The sequence below is a fragment of the Hevea brasiliensis genome, chromosome 1, assembly GCF_030052815.1.
Source record: "Hevea brasiliensis isolate MT/VB/25A 57/8 chromosome 1, ASM3005281v1, whole genome shotgun sequence".
NCBI classification, from domain to species: domain Eukaryota; kingdom Viridiplantae; phylum Streptophyta; class Magnoliopsida; order Malpighiales; family Euphorbiaceae; genus Hevea; species Hevea brasiliensis.
In genome coordinates this window covers 27,564,085-27,575,306 of record NC_079493.1, presented here as the reverse complement: position 1 = coordinate 27,575,306, position 11,222 = coordinate 27,564,085, and the positions used below count along the sequence as shown (strand labels likewise).

At 29.3% G+C, this 11,222-nt stretch overlaps 1 protein-coding gene across 1 annotated transcript; it reads left to right on the top strand.

Annotated features, from left to right (window-relative positions):
- Nucleotides 1–8,090: 8,090 nt before the first annotated feature.
- On the top strand, nt 8,091–9,917 carry LOC131183119 (uncharacterized). Its single transcript, XM_058153116.1, has 2 exons — nt 8,091–8,823; nt 9,865–9,917. Exons 1-2 carry the CDS (start codon nt 8,091–8,093, stop codon nt 9,915–9,917), a joined length of 786 nt encoding a protein of 261 aa, XP_058009099.1.
- The last annotated feature ends 1,305 nt before the right edge of the window (nt 9,918–11,222 follow it).

The window sequence follows — 11,222 nt, the reverse complement described above, 5'->3', positions numbered from 1 at the left end:
AATCCCAATTTTCTAATATTAATCTTCACCTTTCAGTCCTTCAATTAATATTTGTAATCAATACTAAGTGGGTACCAACACATAGCATGCATTAAGATCACAAGAAATTGAATCAATGAACAAAACTCAAATCCAATAAATAAAACTCAATATTCGTCCATAATAATAATGACAAATATTACTCCCCCAATTCCAGAATTAAGGGTTTACTCACTCATGGTGAGTTTAACAAACATAATAGAAATAAAATAAAAGAGCATGGACAGTTCACTTAAAGAAATAGAATAAAAGAACTGATGAGGATTTTCTGCAGCCTTGGACTTGTGGAACTTCGGCTGAAGGCTTCCTTTTTGTGCTGATGCTCTCCTCTTCAAGACGGCTATGAAGGATGTGAATATGAAAGTGAGATTAGGTCTAGAATTAAGATTTCTCTTCTTAAAACTCGAAACTCAAAACTCCAAAAAACTCTAAAAAAAACTCTTATGTGTTTTCTGCTGCTCCTTTATTTATATTCCAAGTCTAGGGTTAGGCTTTTAGAGTCCTTAAGGCATCAGGAGTCTCTCCTCTCTATTAAAACTGGAGCTGGAACCAATTCAGGAAACTGGCCATTGCGTGATACACGGCCCGTGTGTCACTACACTGCTCAGGGCCGTGTAACTTACTGAAACTTGAATTGTTACATCTTGTATCGGGACAAGACTTTACACGGACCTCAGGTAGTTACACGGGCCTGATTACATGGCCCATGTACTTTTGTACTTCAGGGAAATCTTCGAGCCTGGCCCGGCAGAGACTTACACGGGCCTAATATTTTACACGGGGCATGGTACACGGCCTGTGTACTTTGTTTCTTCCTTGGCTCTTTGGCTTTCTCCTGGCAGAGAGTTACACGGGCCTGTGGCTTTGATTACACGACCCGTGTAAGGTGTATCAGCAATACTTCTCAATCCTTTGGCCTTTCCAAGCTCTCTACTATACTCCTATGCCTTAGAACCTCTTCAAAACACCTGAAAACATACAGAAAACATAGAATTCAGAGCTTGGAAATGGAATTTACAAAAGTATATGAAATTGATTATTATGCAAGGGATTACTTATCTAAATGCTATGAAATATTATACAAATGTACTTAAAAATATCTATATAATACAAGTGTATCAATAATCCATCATACACTAACAATAAATATGCAATTATGCAATGTATTCATGTTCTAAATATATACACCTTAAATACATATAACATGATGCATAAGGATGATTATAAATTAAATTTAAGAAGTTTATATTTATTAAGGTTAGAATTACTCACCTCTTAAAACCTATTAACCACCTAACCAGAACAGTAGCTATCCTCAGATCCTTAACTTCCTGAGTCCCTCAAGTCCAACCCTAAAACATTGGACTCTAAAAAGTTATACAAGGTTTTAAAACTCTATACACATAATAAACATCTTATTCTAGGACCTTAGAAATCATGAAACCATGTTTTGGAATCTTAGAAAAGAAGGGAGAAAAAGTCAGGCATAACCTACTTCAGCTGCTAAAGTCCTAGACTTCGACTGCCGAAGTCTTAGGCTTCGAATGGCCCTTTTTATCTATTGTCGACTACGGCTATTGAAGTTTTGGACTTCGGCTACCAAACCTAAAAAATTTCCAGATTTTCTTGAGAAATTGCATGCTTCGACTGTTAAAACTATGGTTTTCTACGGTCGAACTTGGGAATTTATAGAATTTCCAATTCAAAAACTTGCATAATCCTTCTTCCATTAACACCCAAACTCATTTCAAAGTTCCAAAACTCAAACCAAACATATAAACAAGTCTCTAGGGCCTAAAACAACTTGAAATCATACTTAATTCACATATACATTAATGAAAAACTCAAATTCTAGGTTTTCCCTAAACCTAACATAACATATTTAAGGATTCCCTCAAACCCATCTAGGGAAACTAGCCATTTAAGGCTCATAACACTTAAATATGACTAAACTAACAATAAAACATTCAATTTCAACATAAAATTACAAAACCCTAACCTTAACATGCATAAACTTCCCAAAAATCATCTTAACCACAACTTCAAATGAAATTGAAGTTATAAAAACCTAGTTCTTTGTCAACCTACTTAGATCTACCTATTAGATCGAGAAGAAAAGAATGTTACCTCTTTTTTTAAAGCTTGGAGGTGAGAGAATCAAAGATCCAAAGCTTGAATCTACTCTCCCAAACTTCTAAGTGGAAGAATCCACCTTAAAACTTTGAAAAAGCCAAGGAAATCTCCTTAAAACCCTCATTGAATTCTCTAGCAGTTGAGAAAGAGAGAAGAAGAGAAAAACCCAAGTGTTTTGGTAGAAAAATAAGCTTTGGTCCCTTTTATACCCTCAATATCGAGAGACCACTCTATCTAAAAAGAGTATTTGAACCAGAAAAGGGACTTCGACTATCGAAAGTCCATCATTCGGCTGCCGAAGTTCTTTCTGCCCAAAACACCCTTTTAAAACTTCTAAGGATGAAATCCTTTAAAATATTTTCATTTTTAAATATATTTTGAATGCCTCAAACACACATATATAAACATATACACTTCCTACCACCCTTCCCTTCATCCGTGAAATCTTCAAATTTGCTAAAATATTCTATCTGCAATTGAAATTCTGATATCAGGAAATGGTGGGTGTTACAGATTCACTGCTTCATTTAAATTGATCTTGATCCAACCTTTGGGATGTGTCGACCACATTGAAGAATGATGATGGTATTCCATTTGACGCATTGGGGAAGAAGCATCAGCTGATAGGAAGTTATCAAGATTGGATAAGGCGATTGAGATACCTTCGTGATGGTTAAGAGCTCAGTTCTTGAAAACAAAATGGTTTTTGCTCTTCCAAATACTCCATAAAAGGAAAACCATAAGCACCAGATAGTTGGAGCCATGATCATCAGCCCACAAGGATGAAAAAAGCTGTAACCAATGGTCAACAATAGTAGTGCCATTGAGAATAGAGGACCTGATCATCAAAGGAGGCATAAACCAAATGTGCATTGCCCTTAGATATTTGAAGAAAAAGTGATTTAGAGTTTCCACCTCCCCACAAAATTTGTATTCACTGATAAACGTGGGCAATCTTTTATGGATTTGCTCATTTGTGGGCAATCTTGTCTTAAAAAATTTCCAAAGGAAGATACCTATTTTTGGAGGGAGCTTGAGCTTTCATAATTCCTTCCAAAGTTGAAGGTTGTTGCTCAGTGAATTAGGGTGAAGTCCTACTTGATTGCATGAAGGTAAGACTACTAGATTTTACGTGCCAAGAAATGACCATATTTGACATTGTAGGAACAGTTGCTGAATAATGCCAGATAATTGAATCTTTTCTGCGAAGAAAGGTTGATAGGAATAGAGACAATATTATTGACTTCCTTCTCTTTTTTAATACTACCCTAAGGTTTTAGATATTCCAAGTGGATGAATTCTCATTAATTACCTGTAAGGCCTAGACAATAGTCGGATCAACATTTTCCTTGACTTGCTGAGGATTAGAGAAAGACTTTGGAATCCATTTGTCCACCTGACATAGAATTGACCTTCCATTATTAACATTCCACCATGTACCATTCTCCAGAATCCTTCTCCCCCAAAGAATACTTTGCTAGCCCCAAGAAGGATAAGACACTTATCTTTCTTGCAAAAAGGAAGTGTAGGGAAAATATCTCCCTTCGAGGATTCGTGCTACCAGAGAGTGAAGGTTTGAGATGAATCACCAACCTTGTTTAGCTAGCAGGGCCATGTTGAAAGTATCTAGATCCCTGAAACCAAGACCTCCTAGTAGTTTTGGTAGATAAATTTTCTCCCAAGAAATCCAATGGATCCTCCTTTCCTGTTCTTTTTGGCCCTGCCAAAAATTTGCTACCATGCTATTGATGGACTTGCAAAAGGAAGACGGGAGTCTAAAGCAGGTCATGGCAAACACAGGAATAACTGTTGATATGGCTCTAATTAAGACCTCTTTTCCTCATTGGGAGAGTAGCTTCTAGTTCAAATAGGCAATCTCATTTTTAATTTTCATTTTAAGCTCCTCAAATGCTTGGGATTTACGTCTAGGTCTCCCGATCAATCCGTTGGACTGGTCCGGGCTTTATACATGTGGTGTATTCGACATATTTTTATCCATATTGAAGATACATTCAATACTTTATGAATCCTTTTGACATGAAATAAATAATTTTTATATATTAACAAAATAAAAAAATGTATTATTGAAATTTTTTAAAAAATAAATATATTAAAATTTAGAAGAGCTTCCTCTGCTTCTAATCCAAAAGCAAGGCTGAAAGGAGTTAAAAATCATTGTCTTTGCATGATATGATTGTAAGAATACCTGCTAGCAATAGTATGGCTGAACATAAATCGATTATAATTGAAAAATCAAATCAAAATGTTCTATTTCAGATTCTCGATTAATTAGTTCAATTTCAGTTATTTTTTGAAAAATTCAATTTTTTTTGTTCGATTTAATTATTAAGGTTAAAAAACTAAAATAACTAAACTAAGGGGTGTGGTTACTCCGTCGTTTCAGTTGGTTGTCTTCCTTCTCCAAAAGCTTCTTGTCTTCTTTCTTCTCCTCTCTATTTGTAAACACTAAGACACAGGCCCCTTCTCCTCTCTATCCATAATGCAGGTCGTTCTTTCTCCTTTCTGTAATTGACAGATGATATCCAATGGTCCAATGCTCCTCTCTTTCTCTCATATCCCTTTGTCTCTTCTCCCTTCCTTCCTCGGTTGTTCCTCTTCCTCATCACATTTAACCAGAGACAGAGCCAAAAGATTCTACCCTTTCTCTCATCTCATCTTGGTGTCCACTTCTGCTTTCAAAATGCTCTAGTCTATTGCCTTTTTCCTTCTCCACTTCTTCCTTGGCGTTTAGCCACTAGCCATAGGCCAATGCCCATATTTTCTTGCTTTTAAGGGTTTCTCATCTTGGTCATCGATTCTCTCTCTATGAACCAAACATGGACTCATCGATTCCTCTCTTGCTGAGTTGATGTGACGACGGTGACTAAGACAAGACCAAAAAGGGCCACCATATCCGTTTTGAAGAAGGTCAAGATTTTTTTATTGTTGAAGGATTTGCGAAAATATGCTTGTTCATAATCATAGAGGTGCGGCACGAAGTTTGTTCATAATTAGAGAGAATTTCATGAGTAGGTACCAAGGAAACTATACTACGAGCCTCCTCCTTGACATCGAAGGCCTTGCCTAGCAAGCCTGTACACCAGCAGATTTTTTATGAAGAGAGTTCATTCTATTAATATCACTATCCGTTGGTCTCATAACTTTGTTCCCCTTTAAGTACTTTACTCCAAGATTGAGTTTGGGAGACGCATCAAAAAGTCAGCAAGCAATTTATTTTCCCTTCAATTAATATTTCTTAATTTTTATTTGACAATTGTTTCTCAAAATTATTGTTTCTTAAAATTAACTATCGATAATAAAATTGTATTATCCAAAATAAGAGTTTAAAGTTACCTTTTAGAGAAACAAACATTTGCGTTCTGTACATCAGAAGACTTAGAACAATGTAATCTTATATTTATTTTCTTATAGAAGGTTGATATATATAATTCAAAAGGGAACATGTTTCAAATTCTACCAACAAACCCAAGTTCAAATCCGCTTATCAACACTAAAATTTTTCAAAGACATGGTCCACTCGTTGATCCACAACAAACTCGATCGGGCATCGGTTCAGCGTTTAATCGATCAATTCATGTGGATCAACCCCAATTCTTGAAAATTAAAATTTCAAATATGAACAGAATCAGCCATTGGTTCTACTCTCAAGTAAGCCAATCCAATCAATGGGAAGTGGATCCGATTCTAAAAGTTATGCTTTTTAATACAAATACATAAGCTTTTCTGCTCAATTTACATAAACTTGAAAATTGTATGTACTTCCACATTTCAAATTAATTACAGAATTTTGTAACTACAAAAGATTATTTTAATATTTATGAGTGAAAATTGGTGTCAAATTTGAAAATCCATACAGTTTAGACTTTTTCTTTATGGGAGGACTACTCTACCATTCTAAACTTAGCATATTAAAATCAAGATAGTCCGTCGATACCCTTTTAAAAAAGACTTGGCCATGTAAAGTCGTGAGGTATATAAAAAGAAAGATTATTTTACATTTAAAATAAAAAGAAAGATATTATTTTCTTAGATAGACATTACATTTTATTAAGAGCCCTACTAAACAAAAATATTTTTTTTATTAATTATTAGTAACAACTTTGATAGATACTAATAACAACTTTGATAGATATCAAAACTAAAATTTTAGTGAAATTCAATTTTTATTAAATAAAAATATAAAATTTTGATAAGAGAACAAACTCCTAGGGATTGAGGACAACGATAAAAGGACAATTAATAATTTTTAAAATTTTCATATGGTAAATTTAATGACATGACAATAACTTAAATATTTTTTTCTCATAAAATATGAGAATTCGATATATGGACTTTCAAATTGTTAAACCATTCTGACATAACTTTAATATATTTTTTTTTTACTCTCTCATATTTTTATATGATTCTTTTTATATAATAATTACCGTGTCTTTAATGGTTTCAATTTTAGTCCTAAACTATTTTTGAAATTTTTTTTATTAGTGACTGAGATTAATTAGCAAAATAGAGTTATTTCAATATTCTCATATATATAATTATAATTTTGTGTTAGGTATCTCAAACTCGAATAAAGGAGGAAGGTTGTGATTGATTAACAGTTAACACTAATTAATTTGATATTAAAATTTAGTTATTATTTGTTTGTTATTTATTTGTTATTTGTAAATAACACTACAATAAATCTAGATTTTAACAATATTTTTTTAACGTCATTCTATATACAATTTTAAAATGATAAATAATATCAAGATGATATATTTAGACATCAAGGTAATATATAAAATAGTAAATAATATATACAATATCATGCACAATGACGCAATAAATTAGTATGAAAGTGCTGAGATTTATGCAAATTATTAGTGCTCATTGATAACTCTTACTAACATTATATTTAAAATTTTGAACAACATATAAGGAAAGGAATGCTATTAAAGTTTAAATTTGTTGTAGTGTAAATTATTAGAATTTCATAATTATATTTTTAAATTTAAAAATAATAAATACTTAGGATATTTGTTTAATTAACTTTTTTATTCAATAATATTCTTTTACTTTTAATGAATTAATTTTCAACATTTTTTTTTATAAATTATTAGTTTTTGCACTAACATTTTTGTAATTAAATATAAAATGTTTTATTTTTTTCATCAACTACACTGCTTCCTTCAATGCTTAGCCTGAATTGATTTAGCAGTTAAAGATATATTACTCAGTTGATAGAGTTAAAATTAAATCTCTACTCCTCCATTCTCCTATTAAAAAAAATTATTAACTTTATTTGGACATGTAATTGCATTAATTGACATTGTATATCATCATTTTGCTGCTCATATATATAGATTTTTAACGATAACAAACTACAAGGCCAAATATTAAATATTTTACAATATTTAAATTAAAAAATTTAAAAATACATAAAAATTTCACAAGGTTTAAAATAATTTACAAGTTTTATTTATTAATGAATGAGTTATGTTCGTTTAATATTTAAAAGTTATTTCTATGTCATATAATAGTATTAAAAATAACAACAAAAAAGTTTGAAGTAGTAATGTTAATAGTAACGCAAGGCTAATCGACTAAAATGAAACTAAAATTTATGCTAATTAAGTAATAATTAATGGAAGTAAACTTTGAGTAGGTAAAATATGTTCATGAGTGGAACTTTTTGGCATCATATGGAAAAACTATTTTCAAATTTTGAAGATTCCTGTGAGGACCCAAGAAATTGCTGTGTGTGGGACTCTTTGACATCATATGGAAAAACTATCTTCAAATGCTGAAGACTTCTGAGGACCAAAGAAATTGCTCTGCCCCTTCTGTTTAACAGTAGAAGCATTAATTATCTGTACGTAAGTGATCTCTCTCAGCATAGAATGATTGGTAGTCGAAAGATGCATTTTGCTGGATATGCAGCCCTTCTGTTTCTGGTGCTGATTTACCAAGGTTGCTATGCTAGAACAAGCAAAAACTGCACCACATCTTGTGGCAACATCGACAACATTAGGTACCCTTTTCGATTCAAAAACGATCCTGAAAACTGCGGCCACAAAGAGTCTGAACTTACTTGTGAAAACAACCATACAGTAGCATACTTGGATTCAACAAAATATTACGTTGAGTCTATCAATTACAATAACTTCACAATTCGAGTGGTGGATGCCGGTTTCCAAAAGGATAATTGCTCCTCCATCCCTCGCCATTATTTGAATGTATTCGATAACGAGTCTTGGGCCAGTCCATACAAGTGGGATTTGCTTCGACAAGCACTACACTATGAGGAGAAATACTACCAGAGCTTAATGTTCATAAACTGTAAAGATCCAGTACCGAGTTCTCCACTTTATGTTGATGCTTCTTCTTGCATCAATAATTCTGGTTATTGGTATGTAAAGGTTGGGTATACTAACGTAACGGATTTGGTGGACTCGTGCCGAATCGAGCAGATGGTTGTGGCATCTTTAATGCCGAAAGAAGTGAAGAACATTTCATATATGGATCTTCACCGTATTATGTCATACGGATTTGAGCTTTCATGGGCTTTCGCTTGCTGCTTCAACTACCAGGAAAACCGCTGCAACCTACAGGATGCCCGCGCCATAAATGGGTTTTGTACTCAATTCATCAGTACGTCTTTTTTTCATAGATGCTCCAATTTTTATATGCTTGATGTGCATTCCAATTTAGATTGTGTTTTCGAGAGAGATATATATATATATATATATATGAGCGATTTAGATTTAGGGTGAATTAAAAGGTGTGTGTGATTTTGTGCGAATTAAAATTATGAAAGAGAGAGAAAAAATAAAAAAAATTATTAATATTATTAAATTACTGTATACTTTTATTATCAATATAAAGTTTATTAAAATTTTTAAAAAATTAAAATTATTAAATAAATTAATAAAATTAACTAAAATCAATGATTGAAAAGATTTAAATTATTTTTGTTAATGGATGAGTTTTATTGTTTTTAATTAAGACTATTGAAAATAATATGAAAGATTTATAATCAAACTAATAAAAGTTTTGACAAAAATTAATAATTGATATAAAAATTTTGAATTTTTTTTTACTATTTACCCTTATTAAAATTACTTGAAATTATTATTTTTTTTTTACATAATGATCTAATATTTAGGTCCAAATATAATATATCATATAATATATCTTTTAATTATTTTTAAATTATATAATCTTTAACTATAAGGTGTACATATAATTTACAATTAAATATAGGATATAAGATAATAGTCTAAGTATATCATATAATATACATTTTAATTATTTATTAATTATATAATATTTAGGTATAAGATATGAATATAATTAAGAATTATATATATATATATATATAAATAATAGTTTACTATTAAGAATTATAAGGTAATTTAATATATTTATAACTAAAATTATTAATAAAATATAGAGAAATAAAATATAATATTAAATTGTATTTAGTTTATAATTATATGTACATATATAAATATATATAATTATATTGAAAATATATAATACATCTAAAAAAAAAGAAAAATATATGTATAAATTCGATTCTTAGTTCAGTTCTGATTTGGTTCTTAGTAAAGAACCAAAACCAAACTAAAGTATCAAAAAAATTTTGATTTTGTACTATTTTTATCGATTCAATACGGTTTTTTGATTCAGTTCAGTTCTCTAAAATTCGTGAACAACCTTATGGTTTAGCATTGAACCACTAATTTTTTTTTTTTAAAAAAAATTTACCAACTACTGATAGTTAGAATTTTAAGAGGCATATGCTGGTCTTAACTGTTGAACCAATACAACCTCAAAGCCTATTTGCTTTAGTTTATTTATACAACTTATAACTGTTATTATTAACTGGTAGGGTATATAACTTGTAATAATTAATAATTAATAGTTAATGACAATCAATTTATGTTAAATATTTAATAAATTATTTCTAATTGTTACAATTGATATGTAAAATGATTAATAAAAATATTTATTATATAATTTATTTTACTATTAAAATAAATATATAATTATTAATTTATTATGTCACATAATTTATTTTATTATTAAAACAAATATATAACTATTCATTTATTATATCATAATATTTATTTTGTTATTGAAATAAATGAATAAATAATAAATAATCTAAAAAATTGTAATTCAATAAACTAAGAAGACAAAAAATAAAAGTTATGATTTTATTTAGTATTATACTCAATATATATATATATATATGAAAAACATTATTTTAAATATTGTTAAAAAAATTATTTTTAATATTTTTACAATTAAAATATATCAAATTTAATTTTAAATTATTACTCTTTAATTAATATATATATATATATATATATATATATATAATATTGTAACAATATTTTAATAATAATATTAAATAAATTATTTTTATTTTTTTATTGTTATAAAAATTTTGTTAAAAAATGGAGAAATAAAAAAATATATAAAATTATAATTATAATTAATTTTTTAAAGTAAGATAATTGATAAAACTAAAAGTACATGAAGATATTATTATTTTATATAAAAATTAAAACCTATATATTAATTAACATTACCGAATACGTCGTCTATGAATCTGCATATACATAAATATCCTACATCTTTCTCTCTAATATTTCTGTCTTTGCTAACGTAGTGACTGTAGAGCAGGCCATTCAAAGATATGCATTCGGTGAGGAACTGTTTTACTTTATTTATTTATTACACTTTCAATATAATGTTTTAGCCTAAAGGGTTCATGCGTACTTTATTTATTTTTACACTTTCAATTATTTCTCTTTTTAAAAAGAAAAAATTATTTTTTATTTTTTAATTTCTATAATTTTATTAAATATAAAAATATTTATATATATATGATATAATACATATAATTAATTTAATGTAATAAAATATATATATATATATATATATATATATTATTTTTTATGAAATAAATAGAGTATTAAAATCTATTACAATTATTTAAAAAAAAAAAAAGAAAAGAAATTTTCGTCCTGATCTTAATA